Below are 21924 nucleotides of genomic sequence, written 5' to 3' on the forward strand. Positions count from 1 at the left end.
AGAAGATCGTAAAGAGAGTTGGCGCGAGAACGCAGCCTTGCTTTACACCTGTGCCTATTGGGAAGGTCTCCGAAAGGTCATTGCAGTGTCTGACTTGGCCTCGCTGGTCTTCGTGTAGCTGGATGATCATGCTGAGGAACCTTGGGGGACATCCTAAACGTTCCAAGATTTGCCACAGGCCTTTCCTGCTAACGGTATCGAAAGCTTTGGTAAGGTCGACAAAAGTCACATACAGAGCCTTGTTCTGTTCCCTGCATTTCTCTTGGAGCTGCCTGAGAACAAATACCATGTCGGTGGTGCTCCTGTTAGCTCTGAAGCCGCACTGGCTCTCTGGGAGGAGTTCTTCTGCAATGGCGGGCACCAGTCTGTTCAGGAGTATTCTGGCAAGGATTTTGCCTGCGATGGAGAGCAGGGTTATCCCCCGGTAGTTGGAGCAGTCTGACTTTTCCCCTTTGTTCTTGTATAGGGTGATGATGATTGCATCGCGAAAGTCCTGTGGTAATTTGCCTTGTTCCCAGCAGGTGACAAGTACTTTGTGAAGTGAGCTATGTAGTACTGTGCCCCCATGCTTCCAGATCTCTGGTGGAATTCCATCAACTCCTGCTGCCTTGCCACTTTTCAGTTGCTTGATGGCTTTAACAGTCTCTTCTAGAGTGGGGATCTCATCCAACTCTGTTTTCACTGGTTGAAGTGGGGTGAGATAAATTGCTGAATCTTGAACTACGCGGTTGGCACTGAAGAGAACCTGAAAATACTCCGACCACCAGTTCAATATGGATGCCTTGTCTGTGAGGAGCACTTGGCCGTCTGCACTACGCAAGGGACTCTGAGTCTGATATGATGGACCATATACTGCCTTCAGGGCTTCGTAGAACCCTCTTAAATCACCAGTGTCTGCACACAGCTGGGTTCTCTTAGCAAGCTTGGTCCACCACTCGTTCTGAATGTCTCGAAGCTTGCACTGGAGGTTGCTACATACAGCGCGAAAGGTTGCTTTTTTCCCAGGACAGGAGGGCTGAGCAAGATGTACTTGGTAGGCAGATCTCTTTTTCACCAGTAAATCTTGGATCTCTTGATTGTTCTCATCAAACCAGTCCTTGTTCTTCCTTGTGGAGAACCCGAGGACTTCTTCAGAGATCTACAGGACAGTAGTTTTTAGGTGTTCCCAGAGTGCTTCTGGAGAAGGGTCTGTGGGGCAACTGGGGTCCTCAATTCTTGACTGGAGTTTTGCCTGGAAGGCAGCTTTAACTTCGGCTGACTGGAGACTGCCAACCTGAAACTTCCTCCGAGGGATACCTCCTCTCCTGGGTGTGGGTTTAAAGTGAAGACAGAGATTGCAGCGTACAAGACGATGATCCGTATGACATTCTGCACTGGGCATTACTCGGGTGTGTAAGACATCTCGAAGGTCTCTCTGGCGCACCAGAATGTAGTCGATAAGGTGCCAGTGCTTGGACCGTGGGTGCATCCAGGTTGTCTTCAGACTGTTCTTCTGCTGGAAGATAGTGTTGGTGATGGTGAGCTGGTGCTCCATGCAGAATTCTAGCAGGAGGCGCCCGTTGTCATTGCAGTTGCCAATGCCGTGTTTGCCAAGTACTCCTTTCCAGGCTTCCGAGTCTTTACCTACTCTGGCATTGAAGTCGCCAAGGATGATCACCTTGTCCTCTGTAGGGGTCTTCTGTACGAGGTTGTGTAGATCAGCATAGAACTTGTTCTTTTCTGCAGGATCTGCTTGAAGGGTTGGGGCATACACACTGAAGAGTGTTGCATGCTGCTTGTTTTGAAGTGGGAGGCGCATGGACATGATGCGATCTGAGTGACCTGTTGGCAGGTTTTCGAGTTTGGAGGCAATGGAGTTCCTGACCATGAAGCCAACGCCAGAAAGGCGGCTCTCAGCCTTTGACTTACCTGACCAGTAGAGGGTATAGCCAGCACCGTGTTCTTGAAGACTACCTTCCTCAGGGAAACGGACCTCACTGAGAGCTGCTATGTCGATATTCAACCTGAGAAGTTCGTGGGCAACTAGAGCAGAGCGTCGTTCAGGGCGACCACTGTCTACTGTGTCAAGCATGGTTCTGATGTTCCAACACACAAGCTTTAGTCTTTGCACACTTTGTGAGGCAGGTGCATGCCTTTTCTTTGTTGTTATTTTTTGACCGCAAGTAAGGATGCCCGTTGACCGCGGCTAGCCAACTGGGGTGGAGGAGACGAGCTTTGTTTAGGCCACCTTTTCTAGGCCCCTCTCCATGTGGAGCAAGCAGTGCTGTCCCTAGATAAGGCTGCTTGGTCGTTCAGGGTGCTGCCGAAAAATGCTTTCGTCTCCGGGTTAGCATCAGGCGACCAATACCCTGAACCGCCTACATGCAGGATCGGGACTGCGGCTTCCAGTGGCACCTTCCACCTGCCGTTTCGCCCCTTGTTGCAGGACTTGATGCGTTGTGGGTTGTGTATGTGGATATGCCCTTCAGGCCTGCGCAGAGGAATTTTTTAGGTGAAGCCCATTGTGCGCGGTACTGGCTCCACCCTTTCACCTGGGGATCATCTGCCATGGTCCAGTAAGCCGGGACGCCGGCAGCGAGTCCTCCAGGTGGTAGGTGTTACATTAATGAGCTCTATCTGCCCGGGTTTGATGTTAGAGTTTTCCTTCTCTTAGGCTGGCAAGGTTGGCGGGCCCAGCCTGCCCATCCGGTTATACCGCCGGACAATTTGGTCGCACCATGACGTAGCAAACTCTGTGAAAAACGGAGGGGGGGGGACCAGCGAGAAGGTGTTGCTACGGATGCAGTAATGCAGGAGAGGCCATTGCAGTGACCATCTGCCAGGCATAGGCAGACAGTGACCACGCGGCATTCACTACACCGGGAGAGGAGAGGCTATGTATTGCGCATACACTTTCCCTGGGGGGGGGGGGTAGGATACCCAGAGGGATCCCACCCCCCGTCCCAAAATAATGTAAAATAATCAAATGACACAGCATACATCTGAAAATATGACCTTAAGATAAAGTATATCTTAAAACGACCTTAAGATAAAGTATATCTTAAGGAACTGATTCCATGCAGGAGTGAGAAAAGCCACCCTTGCTATGAAAATAGTGGTGAGTGGAAGGGAGGCACACAGGAATTGTGTCCATATGCCTCATCCTCTTGTGTCTCGCTGCTGGCACTGCCCCTTCCTTCCTGTTTGTCACATTGATGCAATTTTTAATTACATGTTTTTCAATTTCAAATTCAAGTTTTCAATTTCAAATTTAAAAAGAAATCATCCCAAACCAGTCACAACTTCCCCCAAAATTCCTTTTCAGAAAACTTCCTGCAGGAGCATTCTGGTGATTATGTGCAATAACAATAAATTCCTTCAAAAAAATTTTTTGCAGGAATTTCAAAATGATTTTGATAAGTATGTTCATTCCAAAAATAGCTCTCTACAAGAATCCTAGATTCTGACATTATTTATGTTCCAGTAAATATTTTTGGTAATACAAAAAATCCAATTTTGGAGAGAGATTTGGAACAGAATGATTTCATAACCATCATTTGTAAATTCTGTACAGCCACACTGCATTTGTTCATTTTAGTTATTATCAAAACCATATTTATATGGAATGGATAGCAACTTACTTCAGTCTTGGGCTACATCCATTGTTGTATTGCTCTATGTTATACAGAAGCTAAAGCTGTATTTTGTGATCAAAACTGAAGAAACAGGGTGTGAGTAGGTGTCATTCTTACAGACCAGCAAAATTGTATATTAATCATAGGACAAATAGATTTCAAGGGTTGAATAAAAGCAGTGTCAGAACCTTGCTGATAGCTATGTATGCCACTAACAGCCCAACCCAGACATATGTGACAGGTGGCCGCTTGGGCGTGGGCGGATCTATGGCGCCGCTTGTTGGCTTCTAAAGGGGAGACAGTATGCCATGCTGGGAGAGGGAAGAGGGGCCCGATGAGTGAGAGAGAACCCGTCGCCATGGTGATTCTGCCCAAATGCACACCATTGGCCTGCTGCCGAGACGGCGATGGGGGAGGCACAGGCTCACACGGGACCATGGGATTGGCCAGCCTGTTGCACGTGACCAGGCGAGGGGGTGGAAAGCCTACACCTGAGAGGCCATCAATCCCCCCACTCCCTCCTGTTGTCAGAGACTCTGCTAATGGCAGGCTGGCGGCCAGGGGTATGCGTGGACAAGCAGGAAGTGCCAAGTGCAGGAGTTCCCTGTTCTAGACAGTGACTGGAATGTGTGTTGGGAAGCAGTCAGACCAAGTCCAAAAGACACCACCACCACCATCCGGAGCCCCCCCCCCCGGTGTTGCCCTGCTGCCGCCCCCCGCTATGTGCAAGAAACCCTGGGGGCCACAGAACTCGGAGTGCGAGCCACTGGTCATGCATCCACTTCAGCAACCCCCCTGCACAAATGCCTAGTGCACAGCAGCCCTGTGCAGTCAGGTAGGCCGTTAGCCTGGGCAGGCTGAGGGGTGGCACCCCCTCCCCTTGTCCAGCCACACAAGGGGCAGCATGGCAGCTCATAGCCCATTCCCTGCCCCCAAGAACCAAGTCCGCCCACCCTCCCAGGTACTCCCTTGAAGAGGCCACTGACAGAGGGGGGCTTGCCCCGGGAACATGCAGTATATGCCAAGCAGGAGAGACAACAGAGTGCACAGCTCAGACTTTATTTTTCCGAAACAGAGTGCAGCAGTTTCCCTGGTGTGCGCTGGGCAGTCTCGCTGTGGGCGGGGCTTCATTCTGAGCAGTGGGCAGAAGCAGCTGAGGGAGCCCGTGCCCTGCCAGGGGTTGGGAATGAGGCAGAGGGCAGACCAAGGGAGGGGAGCAGGCGGCAGCACAGGGGAGCAAGGTCAGCAAATGCTCCCTGCCAGAGCCCACTGCCTGGTTCAAGTGCCAGAGACGCTCGCACACCGAGCGGTTGAGAGTGAGGGGAGGGGGAGGCGGGGGGGAGTGGAACTTACCCAGCCATGGGTGACAGTCCTCACATGCAGAGCCTCTGGGAGCCCGGAATCTGTGGAGACCTGGAAACAAGAGCAGTTAGCCCCAGGGGAGAGACCTCTTTCTCCTCCTCGCAAGTCACAGATATTGTCAAAGCAACCGCGTGGTGCAAAACCCATCACCAATGTGCCTGCCTGTCCCTCACTCTAAGTCCATATGGCCGGGAACTTGCCGGCAGAACTTCTGGCCATGTGCTCCTCTCCGTAACAACTGAGTTGTGCGAGGCCAGAGAGGAAGTATTTCTAGGAGGGGGGAGACTGCGATTGGGTGCTGTGGAGGGGGCTCGTCATCCCGAGGCGCGAGGGGGATTGGCGAGGCGAGAAGGAGTTTCTGAGCTTTTGCAGCGACTGAGGCAACATTTGTTTTCAGTTTCAATAAGTGCCTATAGGGCACGCCACCATTTGCGCAGGCGTAAAGTTGCGCCTCTTGGGGGTGGTGTCATGGGCCAAACTGCTCAGGAAGCTGCCTAAGACTGGCTGTGCCCCCAACTCTACCCCCTCATCCACCTGAATGCTGCGCTCTGCCTCACTTCCACCCATGCTCGGGCGCAGCCCTCAGGCGCCGCTGCCATCGGACGGAGCGGTCCCCCCACCCACAGAACTCCCTTCCACTGTGGCGGTGCCAGTCGTACATCGTCTGCTCCCAAAAGACTTTCCGCTCCCCCCCCCCCCCCCGATTGCACTCTAATTCGCCTCAGTAAGCCTACACTTCTGAGTTCAATTAACTCTTATTTTTAGGGCCACCCATAAACTCTGAAGCAAGCACTGTTTCCCTTATAGCCCCTGTTTTTATATCAATGAATCTGGCAATTATTAGGAAGGGAATTGAAAACTGGGAATTATTAGGAAGGGAATTGAAAACAAATCAGCCAGTATCATAATGCCCCTGTATAAATCGATGGTGCGGTCTCATTTGGAGTACTGTGTGCAGTTCTGGTCGCCGCACCTCAAAAAGGATATTATAGCATTGGAGAAAGTCCAGAAAAGGGCAACTAGAATGAATAAAGGGCTGGAACACTTTCCCTATGAAGAAAGGTTGAAACACTTAGGGCTCTTTAGCTTGGAGAAACGTCGACTGCGGGGTGACATGATAGAGGTTTACAAGTTTATGCATGGGATGGAGAAAGTAGAGAAAGATGTTTTTTTCTCCCTTTCTCACAATACAAGAACTCATGGGCATTCGATGAAATTGCTGAGCAGACAGGTTAAAACGGATAAAAGGAAGTACTTCTTCACCCAAAGGGTGATTAACATGTGGAATTCACTGCCACAGGAGGTGGTGGCGGCCACAAGCATAGCCACCCTCAAGAGGGGGTTAGATAAAAATATGGAGCAGAGGTCCATCAGTGGCTATTAGCCACAGCGTGTGTGTGTGTATGTGTGTATGTGTGTATGTATATATATATATATATATATATATATATATATATATATATATATATATATATATTGGCCGCTGTGTGACACAGAATGTTGCACTGGATGGGCCATTGCCCTGATCTAACATGGCTTCTCTTATGTTCTTATGTTCAATGAAGTAGATTATTTTTCTTTGAAAGTGAAATACGGAGCCTATTGCATATCAATGCAAGTGTTTGTGGGTATGTCATCACTGAATCTTAAATCCTGTAATTCAAAATGTTTTATTTTGGTGGTAGCTTTTGAAATTTATTCATACTTTTTTTTAGATGCTCAAGTGGCCCAGCAGGCAATACTGGGGACATCCCAGTAAAACTGTTTGCCCACAGAGCATTAGTGATAAAGTAAGCAGGAAGGCAGGAAGGGTCCCCCTCACCATTGTGATTATTTTTAGCATTCATTTCCCTCCCTCTCCACCATTGTGCTGAGACAAATTGGAAATCTGGTAATTAGGCCCTGACTCATAGTGTAGTATTAGAGTCCCAAGCCAAAGTTCAACACCCTGAAATGAAATTTAAACCAATTAATCAGTTAGATTTTTACCTCTTGTCCATGTTTTCTCAGCAATTCCCACAGCACGTGGCCTTTGATCAATTCTCCTGCAAAAGCTAAAATGTGTGCCTGCTGCTAGCGAGATGGGGATGACATTAACATGGCACTCATAAAACAATCAGAGCAGTGAAGCCCTCAAACAGAACAGGGCATAGTAATATTTAATAAAAGCACGCACGTAATCTTCAGAATTAGCATTTTATGCCTTGCAGTACCTTTGGGAGAAGAGCTTTTATTTGTGGAGTGATCATTATTATAACAAAGAACAGCTACCTAATAATTTCCACTTTAAGTCTGCAATATGCTACAAGCATTTCTGAACCATTATGTTAAGGGGGGACATTTTATTGTTACTACTTGAAGGGGGGATTCTCTTATACCTTTAGTGACGGGAGAAATAGGACATTCCCCACAAAAGCAACATAAGAATGGTGAAAATAAAACTTCACTGAGGTTCACATAACTCTACAATGGTATTTATTAACATGCTGTGTTCAGGAGGATTGTGGCAAATCTAGCAGCAGCCATTGTAAGAGATTTTTTAAAAATATATTGTTTCTGTTGTTCCAGCAAGCAGAAATGGTAATGTAAGTTTAGGGAAGTGTTTTTACCTTAGTTAACTTTTGAGTATGGATGTACAAAATGCCTTAAGAAACTGCTTGTTTTGATTAAAAAAAATCCAAACTCCTTTTGCTGTCCTCAGAATTCTTCAAATATTTTGCCCAAGCATGAACTCTGAAATATACCTTAAACCATTTAATAACATCTTAATAATATTTGAATATATGGGATCAATCTTTCCCTGAATTTTTTACCAACCTCCAATTAGGGCCTGGAGATCTCCCAGAATTATAATTGCTCTCTACCCAACTGAGATTAGCTCCCCTGGAAAAAAGAAATGACCGCTTTGTAACACTAACTCTATGGCATTATACCCTGAAGAAGCCCTTCCACTGTCCAAACCCCATAGTCCCCAGGCTCCATCTCCAAAATCTCCATGAGTTTCACAACCTGGAGTTGGTGACCCTATTCCTGAAAAATGTTGTTAGGAGCTTTTGATTCGTTTTTGTTTTTTGCTTTGTCTCAGTTGGATCATCTAAATTCACTTAAAAGTTTGGCTTTTGGCAGACTTCAGTGGAAACCATAAAATATGGTAAAACTAGGAATAGTATTGGTCACAGATTAATTTTAATATTACCTATAAGTTTACTATTAATTTACTGTCCCATATGTTATAGATGGCACTGATAACTTTAAATTTCTTTAAAAATTATAGTAGCAGCAGCAGCAGCAGTAATAATAATAATAATAATAATAATAATAATAATTTTGTTTTCATGCAATAGGGTAATAGGCAGGTTTGTTAGAGAGTCTCACATTACATGTGAAATGTCTAGGAATGCATATAGAATCAGGATAGGTTAAATTACAATTCTGATGATTATGGGTTACTAACCTAAATTGAACAACTTTAATTAATAAATACTGTAAATCACTTGGGGTAATCCTGGATGCCTCATTGTCTGTGGAGGCCCAGGTCACTGCAGTAGCCAGGTCTGCCTTCTACTATCTACGGAAGGCGAAACAACTGTCTCCCTACCTATCCATCCAAGATCTGGCCACAGTGATCCATGCAACAGTCACTTCCAGACTAGTTTACTGCATTAGGGTTTGTAGAATCTTTCGGGATCAAGTGCCGTGCTCTACTGGAGAAAGTTTTCCTTCCAGACGTTTCGTTCTCAGCTGTGGAGAGCGAAACGTCTGGAAGGAAAACTTTCTCCAGTAGAACACGGCACTTGATCCCGAAAGATTCTACAAACCCTAATGATGTTACCAGCCGTAAAAACCTGAAATCTTTGATAGATTACTGCAATTCACTCTACACAGGCTTGCCCTTGAATCTTATTCGGAAACTCCAATTGGTGCAGAATGCTATGATGCGCCGGCTTGCTGCATTGCCTATAGAGGTGTGTATGCAACCAGTGCATACATTTTGTTATTCCGTGGCCTCCCTGCTGCAAGGACCCTGATGAAATAACTCTGCCAACCCATTTCTCTTATACCAGCTGGGGGATGTATGGAAGGAGTGGAGGCAACTGATACTACCAACTGCAGAATTGGAGTTTGTTTTTAGACTGTTATATTGTTTTTAGATTGTATATTGTTTTGTTATATGTATCTGATTTTAACCTTGTATTATTGGCTGTTGTTACCCACTCAGAGCCCATTTGGGAAAAGGAAAGGTCCTCTGTGCAAGCACCAGTTGTTGCTTTTGCAACATATTCATAGCAGACATGTTACGGGGTGGTTTGCCATTGCCTTCCCCAGTCATCTACACTTTCCCCCCAGCAAGCTGGGTAGTCATTTTACCAACCTCGGAAGGATGGAAGGCTGAGTCAACCTTGAACCGGCTACCTGAAAACCCAGCTTCCACTGGGGATTGAACTCAGGTCGTGAGCAGAGTTTAGGGTACAGTACTGCAGGTTTAACACTCTGCGCCACGGGGCTCTTTTTATTTCATTTGGGAAAGGATGGGCGATAAATAATAAATAAACAAAATGCTTCAAGTATGAGCAAACATTGTTTCCAGCATTTGGAAGGGCTCAGGAACCTTCTTATCTGACATTCTGATGTTTCACTGTCTGATTCTATTTTCCCAGACAACCAGAGGTAGAAGGGGCAGAAAGGGGAGAAATTGACTCAGCAGTTATGTGCTTGGTAGGAAAGAAAGCTATCTGCTGCTGTTAGCCTATCTTTACACGAAACAGGATAATTCTAAAAGGCATTTCTGTGCACAGTGTTTTCATTTGCTGCCAATCAGCACCATTTCAGTGGCATGAGAGGGGGGGACTTCCTAATTTTGTGTAAGCACAGGGTTGGTTTGCATGAGATATTTCTGGGTATTAGCTGTCATCTGATGCTTTACTTGCACATTCTGTAAAGCAGTGTGGATATAAATGCAGATATTTGTCCGAAGGTTATATTTGTCCCCCCCCCCCCTTCTCTGCTATGAGAAACTCAAAAATAGCAGAGGAAACATGCTTTTGCACATGCTCAGGGTTGCAGAGACAAAGGAAGAGAGGTAAAAGTCTATGCTTTTCCTCTTCATGCTGACTGCCATGCAGACAGTGCTAAAGAATTAGAGGCAAGGGCTTAAGCAAACACAATGGGATGCAAAAGAGATCAGATCATATTTCTATATGAGGGTAATGAATCTGATATTTAAAAGTACTGGAGCTTGGGGAGGGGTCCTCCAGGTGCACAAAATGTACTGGAAGCAGAGAGAAGTAAGGCACAGTAGTTATAGTATTTATCTCTGTTCATGTATGTACCGCAAGTATGTAAAACAAGCAAACACCAAAATCCCTGCACACATCCATACACAAAGAGAGGATAGGTCACTGATATGACAAGGGAGGGGCTTATGGATATTTGGTTCTTCTGCGGCTTACAGTACAGTCTCCAAGTTACTCCATGTTAATGCACAAAAATCAGTGAATTCAGGAGTAACTTGGCAGTCCAAGAGACTTGAAGAGGGTAGAGCATGGTGGTACCTGGTGAGAATAGAAGATATAAAACCCAGGAACTATACTTTTTCTTCTGTTAAAGAGGGGAACAAAGTTAATGCACCCCTTCCCATTACCACCAGTCTAAAGTTTTGCAAGAAGAATGGGGATAATACATTTTAACATTTAATTTGGACTAATTAATTTAGAGATCTATAGATTATATATAACTTTTTTTTAGAAAACAGACTTTCTCAATGACATGGAATTTTCTTGTGTTTAACTTATGTGAGGGGGTGTATGGCTGTACCATCAGGAAGTGTGTAACTGAGAAGCAATTTTAATTTTTATTCATGCTCTGATTTAATCAGAGCATCTGATTCCTTGGAGGGAGTGGGATGATATTTTTAAACACTGCTTTTATTAACTGTAATCCCAGTACCACGAGTGAAACATTTTTTTTTAAGTGGGAAGCTTTCTGGGTTTTTTATGCATAGTTTTATGAGTGTAGCTTGAGTCCAAATTAAACATATCAGTTACTTCTACATGTGTGTGCAGCACTTCCTTTTGTTAGCTCAGGTTAAATGCAAAGATATTGTAAGATGCAAAACTTGGAATTTTCAGACAAAGATCTTGAGAAAGTTTTTTTCTTTTCCCCCCATCTTAAATGGTCAGAAGAACTACACTTCCCATACAGACTATAAGACTTTACAGGATTTAGAATCTTTGGGGTGAAATAGATTCTTTGCAAAAAAACAAACAAAGCTATTTAATAATTTTAATAATAATAGATATTTATAATGATGGTAGCAACAGCAGTAACTAACTGCAATCAAGTTACAACTGTCCTTATGGTGACCTCTCATGGACTTTTTAAGGCAAGAAATGAGAAGAAGTGGTTTGCCATTGCCTTTAGGGGAGGGACGGTGGCTCAGTGGTAGAGCATCTGCTTGGTAAGCAGAAGGTCCCAGGTTCAATCCCTGGCTTCTCCAACTAAAAAGGGTCCAGGCAAACAGGCCTGAAAAACCTCAACTTGAGACCCTGGAGAGCCGCTGCCAGTCTGAGTAGACAATACTGACTTTGATGGACCAAGGGTCTGATTCAGTATAAGGCAGCTTCATGTGTTCATGTGTGTTCTACTGCATAGCAATCCAGGTCCTCCTTGGTTGTCTCCCATACAAGTATTAACAATTGCCAACCCTTCTCTGTTTCCTGCTGAAACCAACAACGCACTATAACAAAATATAGGAAAAGAATGTACTAGCCTTTCATCTTATTTAAACATATTTTGCCTTACCAAATGCTGAACCAAAAAATTCAGATGGTTGAATATGTGCATAATTTTGAACAATTGTTCAATCCAATATATAAAAGAAGGCCCCAGTTGCATCTACATTGCTTTAGTAGACAATTTCAGAAGCTTAGACTGGTCTCAGTCCTATTTAGACAATAATTCAGCGGGCTAAAGAAACCTAACATTGTGACTGGTATGATTGATATTTAACACTGGCATGATTGATATTTGCCACTGACCAATGTGTTTGATATGGTTTGGCAGAACACAAAAGATTGTTTTGTTTTTTATTCATGCCAACCATCACTCAGAAAGATTTCTAGTGTTATCACAATTGCTTGCAACGTGCACTGCAGTATCTGATTCCATTCTGTATATGCTTACACTGTATTTGGAGTGGTCCACTCACATTTGGTTTGGTGACTTCCATAGTTTGTTGATTTGTTATTTGTATGGAAGATAATAATATGAAGCATTTAAAAACTAGAAAATCTGAGCTAAACTTTTCTGAACAAAAATGGGAGTAAAGCATTTTCCATAAAGTATTTTCAGTAAAGTTTATTAAATATACACACAACACTTAAACTCTCATTTATGATTTCATCTTAATCAGTTTTTTTGAAAAATAATTTTTGCCTTTTTTTCAAACTACTTTTAAAAATAATAGCATTTGCATTTTAAAAAATACTAAGCATATTTGCTTTGATTTGTCTGATTTAATCAATGTGTGGAATAAATCTTAGAATTGTCATGAGTCCAGTCTACTTGGTAATGATGATTATATAGTGGTTTTGTGGTTTTTATTGGCATTCACTCACCCCCCCCCCCTTGCTGAAACCCATCCCACAGCTGAAACAGATGCTGGCTCCCCCCCCCCCACACACACACACGTGTGTGTGTCCCTGTGTCAGTGGTGGCTCAGAGCCCTAAAAGAGGCCTAGAATAGAGATAAGGAAGAATAATTATGAGTAGTGCGGAAGGGGGCATGACAACAGTCACATTCGGCATTCTTTTTGCTTGCAGTGCATTTTTGCCTCCTTCTCCTTTCATGTTCAGTCTTGTGGAATTTAGCATCAGTTTAAGCTTGTGTCATGATCCAGGGTTTTTTGCCTGGCTGGGCTGTGTTATGGTATACCATAGAGCAGGGGTGCCAAACTCATTTGTTAGGAGGGCTGGATCTGACACAAGTGGAACTTTGTGGGGCTGGGCATACAATGTAATGTGAGGTAGCAGAGATATAAACTTTATAAAGGACACAGACAAATGCAATTAAAGATATTATTTAAAATACAAACATGCTTACAACTCTTGCAATATTTTGTTTAAAGGTGGGGAAATAGTGGGATTTGGCAATGGAATTTTTAAAATAAAACATCAAGAAATACACAACTCCAGGAAGCATGAGCTTCAGCGGTCTATATAGGAACGCTGAAAGCGAAACTACGCCTATTCCATTGAAACACATTGCAGCACAGACAAAGTTGCAAGGAAAATATAGAATGGATGTTCCATTAAGGTCTCTGGGCTCTATCTATCTGGTCACAGATACGTTAATAGAAAATCCATCCCATGTTTTCCTTGCAGCTTTGCTTCCTGCTGCAGTTGGCAAAGACAAGGCAGAAAGAGCAGGGAACTTCATCAGCCTCAGAGCTTCAAAGGATGAGGACAGAACAGGGGAGGAGGGGGAGAAAAGAACCCCATGGGCCTGATTAAAGCCCTGGGCAAGGCAGTTCTGGCCCGCAGGACAGACATTTGACACCCCTGCCATATTGTGTGTGCCTCAAGGTGACTGTTTTCTGTACGGGAATTGATCTGACTTCAGCTTTCCATCTCTTCCCCTCTTCCTGCAGCCTCTATCTAGGAAAAGTGCAGTCTTTCTCCACAGTGTGGACCAAAGCAGGAGGGAAGCAATCTCAACAGGGAACAATGACACAGAGTCCACCCTGCAAAGCAGCTGTTTTCTCCAGGGAAAATGATTTCTGCCATCTGGAGAGCAGTTGTAATTCTGAGTGATTTCTAGCCCTCACCTGGAGATTGGCAACAATGGTTCCACCAAAGGAAGTGGCTGATTTGGAGGGTGGAGACTATGGCATTGTACCTGTCTTAATGTCTCACCCCTCCCACCCTCTCCAGGTTCCAGCCATCAAATCTCCAGGAATTTCCCAACCTGGAGTTGGCAACCCTATCTTCTTCCCAGGTACAATAGCAAGCAGCCAGACCTAGGGTAGCCAGCCTCGCAGTGGAGCCTGAACAGATGAACTCCAGAAAATAGACCTCTCTTCCCCTGGGGAAAAAAAAAACTGCTTTGGAGAGTGGACTCTATGGCATTATATTCAGCTGAGGCCTTTTCCTTTACTGACAGAAACTACTTTGGTTGCTCACTAACAGCCTCTGGCTAGCATCTTCCCAAGTGGGCCAATCCTCATCTGTCCTGGGGTGAGGCTGAAGGGAGGATGGAGGGTAGGGTTGCCAAGTCCAATTCAAGAAATATCTGGGGACTTTGGGGGTGGAGCCAGGAGACTTTGGGGGCGGAGCCAGGAGACATTGGGGGTGGAGCCAGGAACAAGGGTGTGACAAGCATAATTGAACTCCAAGAGAGTTCTGGCCATCATATTTAAAGGGACAGCACACCTTTTTAAATGTCTTCCTTCCATAGGAAATAATGGATAGGGGCATCGTCTTTTGGGGCTCATAGAATTCGACCCCCTGGTCCAATCGTTTTAAAACTTGGAGGGTACTTTGGGGAGAGGCACTAGATACTATATTGAAAATTTGGTGCCTCTACCTCAAAAAACAGCTCCCTGAGACCTCCAGAACAATTCCCCATTATACCCTATGAGAATCGATCTCCACATAGGGAATAATGAAGACGTTTCCCTCTCCCCCCCCCCCCCCCGTTTCTGGTGAGTTTGAAGCAGGGGATTGGCCTCTCTACTCACCAGTTGCTGCCAGCTTCTTCACAGCAACACAGACACACCATCCCAAATTGAAGCCTTTCAAGTCAAGCCTCCGGAGGTGCAAAGGCACATGGTCCTTTGCGGGAAGGGCGGGGCTTACCCCCCCCACACTAGCCAGCTGACTGGGGGTGGGAAGCAGCCTGGGAAAATGGAAGAAAGGCTGCTGCGATTGGGGCTGGGTGGGAAGGGAAGGGCAAGGAGAAGTTGCTGTGAGTGGGAAGGGATGAGGAGAAGCATTCTGGGGTGGGAAGGGATGAGGAGAAGCATCGGGGATCGGTGGGAAGGGAAGGGGCAAGAAGAAGCTGCTGGGATTCGGGCTGGGTGGGAAGGGCCGCCATTCCCCCTCCCCCCCGCTTTCCGGATTTTTGGCGAGTGGGGGGGAGGAGGCTCCAAATCGGGGGTCCCCCACCCAGGCGGGGGATTTGGGAAGCCTAATGGAGGGAGAGAGTGACAGGAAATGTTCCCAGCAGGGCCAGGCCTTGCTGCCTAGTTGCGTCTTTCCCCGCACGTTCCCCAGAGAGTACTGAGGTCGGGAACACAAAATCTCCTTACTATCCCTGGGCCGAAGGAAGCCCGGTTGAAGTCCACCAGAGAAAGGGCTTTCTCTGTTATGGCCCCTACATGGTGGAATCAGCTGCCGGAAGAGGTGAGGGCCCTGCGGGACCTTGTTCAGTTCCGCAGGGCCTGTAAGACGACCCTCTTCCGGCTAGCCTATACTTAGCTTGAGAATTTTACTGTAACTTGCTGGATTCCTTTTATATATAGCTGAAATATTTATGTGTATTAATAACTAGGGTTTTATCTGTTTTATCTGTTTTATCTGTTTTAAATATGGATCCCTTTATATGTGTAATTTTGATGGATCTACTATTGGAAGCCGCCCTGAGCCACTTGTGGGAAGGGCGGGGTATAAATCTTAAATAAATAAATAAATAAAAAAATTACCACCTACGTTCCTTGTCTCTTCACCGTTTCCCCACTGCTGCTGCCTACTTTCTCTTCCGAATGCCACAGGAAGTGGGTAGGCAGCAGTGGACGGAAGAGAGGAATGACCCCATCCCACTTGTCAACCAGCCTACCCTTTGTCTGCAAGTGGTTGATATGCTAGTCACTGAGGTAGTGCACACACCAGCCAATGGGAATACTAAATTTGGCCAATTCCATTAGGGAAATATTATCTATGATTGAACATGGTTTTGTAGGGAAATAAATAATTTTTATACCACTTGGTTACATTTTGTTGCAATGTAATGACTTCAGTATTTTTATTCAACATATTAAGACATTTCCTTGATTTCTTCTTCAAATTTGTTCTTTTTGTCCCCTTTAGGAATTACTTTTGAAATATTAAAATTTTAAAAGGGAGCATCCTGTTATTTCAGTGTGTAATTATTTTTTTCTACCAAAGTATTTACTGAATGACTTTAAAAACCTAGGTTACTTGACTTGTTTCATTTAAATATACAAGAAACATCAACATAACTCATTATTTTACACATTTTAATAAGTAACTTTTTAAACAGAACTTCAAAATGAACATATTTATAGCGGTAAAGAAAGTCCTTGATCTGGTTAAGCATTAGCTAGGCCTGCCTTTCTTTATCTATGGGACTTAACTCCTCAACTGAATGTGAACATTCAGTTTACCTGTTCCTACCTTACAATCATATAACTGAAAATGCTTATGCAGTATACACCCACACAAACATGTACCTACACAAACAGGGCACTTGCAAGGACTTGCAGGGGACATGTCATTTCTTGTTCCTCACTATTTTCTCTTTCCTTTCCATGAAAGGACCTCCTCCCTTTTTCCTGCTTCTTTCTCTCCTTCCCATCTACCAACCAACTCAACTTGATTCCCCCCTCCCAATCCCATATTCAGTTCCTCCTCTCCCTGGTAGTAGATTTGAAGAAAACTCTGATCAAGGTGTGCAGTGTTGGCTGTCAGGCCAGCCAGTACCAGTTATAAGGTGCTGACTGCTAACCTGGCCTCAGTTGTGCAGTGGGGAACCTGCAAGAATTGTGAGGGCATCTCACTTTCCCCTGTATCCGCTTCCAAGCAGTATTTCCCTCCAAGCAGACTCCATGTTTTATCCCCTTTCCCTGCTTCCTTCTTTTCATCCCATCAACCAGCCTATGCTTTGTCTGCCCACATTTATTTACTCTGTTTATATATTATATAATTCTCTACAATGAGAACCCAAAGCAATTTATATAATTCTCCTTCATTTTATCTCCACAAAAACCCTTTTAGGTAGTTAAGGCTGAGAATGCATGTGTGGTCCACACACAGCTGGAGTTTGGCGGGGCACAGAGACACCATTTTTGTTGGGGGGGCAGGTAGGGGACAAGGTGAGTGGCACTTGAGCAGGAGGATTATGGGGGCAGCCAATGCCCCTCCTCCTCATCCACCACTACACTTGGTTAGGGTTGCCATCTCCAGCTTGGGAAAGTCCTGGAGATTTGGGGGAAGTTGGAGAGGGAGCCTAGAAAGTATGTGACACCAAAAAGTCCACCCTCCAAAGCTGTCCCTTCAAGGGAGCTGACCTTTGCAGCCTGGAGTACTCTTGAAACTCTGGGAGCCCTGTGGTCTGCCCATAGTCATCTGGTGATCTTAGATGGAAAAGCAGGGATTTGAACCTGGGTCTCCCAGATGGTAGTCTGAAAATTTAACCACTAATCATGCTGAGTTTCATGTGGTTGCTGCTGTTTAACTTTGCAAGCAGCTGAGTCTAGACTAGCGATAGATGTCATGGGTAGCAAGTCACCTGTTGGTTGCTTGCCAGACCTGGCCCTGGAAAAGGCACTGAAAATGGTCTGTCCCCTTCCCTGGTCATTTACTGAAAGAACCCAAGGCTTGAAGGCTGTGTGGTTGCCCAGCAATGTCCACTGAGGGCATTATTTTCTTAAAGTTACTGGTGCTGCTTCTATTATTTTGGGAATTTTTTTCATCATTATATCCTTTCAAAGTTTTATTGGTAAATCTGATTTTTTTTTGTAAAAAGAAAAATCTGTCTTGTCTGTTCATAGATCCAGTCTCCAGATTTAGGGATCCACAGATCTGACCATGTTGAGAATTATATCAGTGTATTATCACAGCCATCCAGTTTAAAAAATTGTGTCCAGGATATCTATGCCTGTATGTGCTGTCTACATTCTTTCTTGAAAGAATAAGAAACTGCATAAATTAATCAAGTTTGAGATCAGTGAAAGTATTTTTGTATAATAAAAGGAAAACACACAGGGACATGTAAGAAATGATTTGAAGAAAGCAGTTACTTAATTTCATGATATAATATTAAAGATAATTAACATATTTTATTAAAATATTAAAAACTGATATCCAATTATCCTACAGTCTTGGATTTCAAAACAGATACTAATACATGTCATTGGATCAATGCCATATATGTTGTATATTTTTATGACTGCAAAACATCAAAAATAAGACCAAAATGATAAAAAAGAGAATTAAATTGGCTGTCTGAAATAAAAAACAGTCTAGATACAGACAGTCCAGCTAAAAGAGATTGAGTTCCATTATGCTAGACATCTGAAAAAGTCCGAGATCATGTTTTGCAAAGACACAAATTCAGTGTTACAAAAAATAATGACAGAAATGTACTCTGTTCTCCAGTCAGTCTTCAGCCAACAATACTGCTATTTTCTTTCTAGAGGCTGCCAAATATGATTATCCTCTCAAGAGAGAGAATGGAAACAAAATAAAAATTTAATGGGAAAGCATTCCCCCTGAAAGATCTGATTTGGGATCTCTCTCACAAAAAAAAAAAAAAACCAGAGAGAGCAAGATCTCTCAAATCTTAGTAGAGAGGGAAAGAAAATCAAAGGTTTTTGTTTCCACTCCCTCTGCTCACAAGTCTTCTGTCATTAAAATTTGGTTCTAACAGCTGAATACTTCTTTTTCATGTGTGTTGGAAAGCAGCTACACCATGTATCAAAGCCATCAGTCCAAGTGAAGGATGGACTACAGGAGGTGCCACTGTCATCATCATAGGAGACAATTTCTTTGATGGGTTACAGGTCATATTCGGCACCATGCTGGTCTGGAGTGAGGTAGGTGTTGTCTGCGCATTAATGTCTAATAACTTTGTCTAGTTTATAGCCAGCCTTTATTTCTCTGGGCCTTGTTCTATCATGGTAACAATGAATATATGATATTCATGTCCTCCGTTTTAACAAAATGTTCAAACTCCCTCACCCCAAGGTCATATCAGGTGTCACAGTTTACAGTTTATGAGATTCATATTTTTGAGATTCATATTGGTATTTTTAATAAAAGATTTCTATAAAATTTTATGTAAATAACCTTATCAGAAGGAAACCAGTAAAAATAAACACTGATAGTCTCACGCATCTGTAATATCTACTAACCTTAGAGTGGCATCTGTGTACAAGTAGGGCCCCACTGTTTTAACATTTCTTTCTGCCATATTCTGACTAAATAGGGTTTATACCCACAGATTTCTTTGCACATTTGTTATAGCTTTCCTTCCCTACTTTCTATCAGTCTATGACCCATATACAGGGCCTTCTTTGTAGAAAAAGCCCAGCAGGAACTCATTTTCATATTAGGCCACACCCCCTGACGTCACCATTGTTTAGCATAGGGTTTTTTGTAGAAAAAACACAGCAGAACCTCATTTGCATATTAGGTCACACCCCCTGATGCCAAGCCAGTTATAACTGCATTCCTGTGTGTTCCTGCTCAAAAAAAGCCCTGCCCATATATAAACCAGTGTAAATTCATGGTTATATCCACTTATGTCATCATAGGTGATATGGATATTTATTTATTTATTTAATTCGATTTTTCACCTGCCCTTCCTGTAAAGAGGCTCAGGGTGGGTTACACCATAAAAACAATCAACAGTTAAAAACAATTAAAATCTAAAATTACAGAATAATAATAGAGACTAAAATGGCAAATTCTGTCTCACAAACATGGCCTATTGTCCAGGTCCAGCAGGTCCTATAGCACTGAGATGGAATGAAAGGGAGGAGGCTGGTAACAAGTGATGTCCACAGCCATTTATTCTAGAACAGTTGCATTATAATAATATGGCTACATCATAAAAAGTGATTTGAATAAAGCAATCCCAGAGACAATAGAGCTTGTGTACAAGCTCATGTGGTATAACTCTCATATAACTTTCTCTCCTTAGTATCTACATGGATCACTTATTAGAACGGTCAGTTGTCAGAGTACCTCCTATGAGAGAAGAATGACAAAGGCAGGGATGTTCTCCGATGTGTAATAACTCCTATGAACAGAAATTGTGGCATCCCAATACATTCAAACCAGCTAGTATTTATGCATTTGGATTTGGATAAAGACTATAGCATTAGGAAAGGATAGCAAAGCTGTGGCAAAGACAGGACAGGTTAAAATTTCCATTTAACACTAAGGCTTCTAGGATGACACACACACCCACTCATCATCACAAGTAGTAGGAACTCCTATAGGCATAAACTGTGAAACATCTTCCTGTATTTGTCTTCATTGAAATTTGATTGAGAAATAAGGTTTGGCTGTGCCTCAGACTGTAAGGAATGCCTTCCTATACTGCATATATCAATAGGATTCCCACTGGTATTGTTCCATATTGCATAGTGCAGAATGTATGTGTATTATCTCTTATGGTTCCTTTATTATAACACAAACCTGAATTGTTTCCATATTTTCCTCTGATGACTGTATAATGATCCTATATGCGTATAATGGTCTTATATAGATACCTATAGTAAAATACTTGTAGAATTTGGTAAACGTTAGAAAAATTTTGGCCTTAACTTCTATCCAGTTTCATTGCAGTCTAAAATAAATCACTCTGGTACAGTTAAAGAATGATGGGAAGGATTTTTAAAGGCTTATTGACCTCTTTTTGATGCTAAAGGTGTGTTAACATATATGAATGTATCAAGCCACCTTATACCAAGTCAGACCATTGTTCTATCTAGATCGGAATTGTCTACTGTGGTTGGCAGCAGCTCCCCAAGGTCTCCCAAGTGACTGAAGATATTGGGAACTTTTGCTAGGATTTTCTGCATGTAATACATATGTTCTTCCAGTGAAATGCAACCTCCCTCATATGTATATATATGCATTTTACCTGTATGTTGAGATATATATACCACTAGAAATGTTCATTCCTGAAATAGTCATGCTCTTGCAATATGCACACTATAAACAATCTGTAAATATTGCAATTTTAATTTACTTTGTATGCATTCAAGCTTTGAAATTACAGTATTTATAGGCATGAAATGGAGCTGATTATCAAGCCATTAAAAAAAAAAACTGTTCTGGTATGAGCACTGTTGAAAAAAGCTGGAATTTTTGTGCCACAGTTCGTTGAAGATTGAGATGCATGTTAAATATGTAGATTTAAAATGATTCCAGGACAGATATTTATTATTTAGACATACATTTCCATTATAGGCACTCTAACATAATTATAATGTTTCTCACTCAGGGAAGTACATTGAATCATAATTTATCATATTAATTTTGTGCAGAAATACAGATACTTGTGACCAGAGCTTTCAATTAACTTTTGGCTGCCACATTGAAAATTATTTCAAAAATATTTGACAGCATTTATGTTCAAAAAAGAAAGATCATGCTCATTGATTGAAATTGTGTATTTCACATGCAAATAACAATTGTACAGCACATGTGCCAGCTAAAGCTACTTATAATTTCTGCAAAGAATTTCATTTCCAAGAACCCGGAAGCAGCTTAGATTACAACACAGACATTATTTTCACCAGAAGTTGAAAGGCTCAAAGGAGACTATTGCAAGTCATTAATCTCTTGTGCTTAAAAGCATGGAAATTGAGATGTGAACATGGTGTCCTCAACCTTTTCTCCCATTCCATTTCAGTGAAACAGTGAAACCCATGAGTATAGTGGCGTGCTCATGGAGATGGAATTCCCCCAGGCACATGATGATTCAGTTTGAGCTTTATGTAAAGAATGTATGCAGGTAGATCTGTATGTAGCAGTGCCCTGTACTGATGGGCAAAGCACACAATAGGAACTGAAATACAGCAGTTGTCATTGATCTTCAGCTGTAGAGTACAGCACTGGAAATCTGATGGAAAACAGAATGGAAGGACATTCAGATACAGTTATGTTTCAGTTTTTTTAAGGAATCCTATGAGTAGAT

General features: G+C 43.2%; 1 protein-coding gene and 1 non-coding gene across 6 annotated transcripts in view; both read left to right on the forward strand.

Moving 5' to 3' along the window:
• The window catches only part of EBF1 (EBF transcription factor 1), a 553072-nt gene that overhangs the window by 408777 nt on the left and 122371 nt on the right, over nt 1-21924 (forward strand). For 3 of the 5 annotated variants that reach the window (XM_060240230.1, XM_060240234.1, XM_060240232.1), the window contains exon 9: nt 18675-18808. In XM_060240230.1, coding sequence (XP_060096213.1) covers nt 18675-18808 — 134 coding nt within the window. The remainder of the gene's footprint in view (nt 1-18674; nt 18809-21924) is intronic. The other 2 variants (XM_060240231.1, XM_060240233.1) reach the window with 1 other exon arrangement.
• TRNAT-GGU (transfer RNA threonine (anticodon GGU)) lies at nt 11398-11472 on the forward strand. The gene has a single exon. It is a non-coding gene; the product is annotated as a tRNA-Thr (tRNA).

The sequence above is a fragment of the Heteronotia binoei genome, chromosome 5 (genome assembly GCF_032191835.1).
Source record: "Heteronotia binoei isolate CCM8104 ecotype False Entrance Well chromosome 5, APGP_CSIRO_Hbin_v1, whole genome shotgun sequence".
Classification (NCBI taxonomy): domain Eukaryota; kingdom Metazoa; phylum Chordata; class Lepidosauria; order Squamata; family Gekkonidae; genus Heteronotia; species Heteronotia binoei.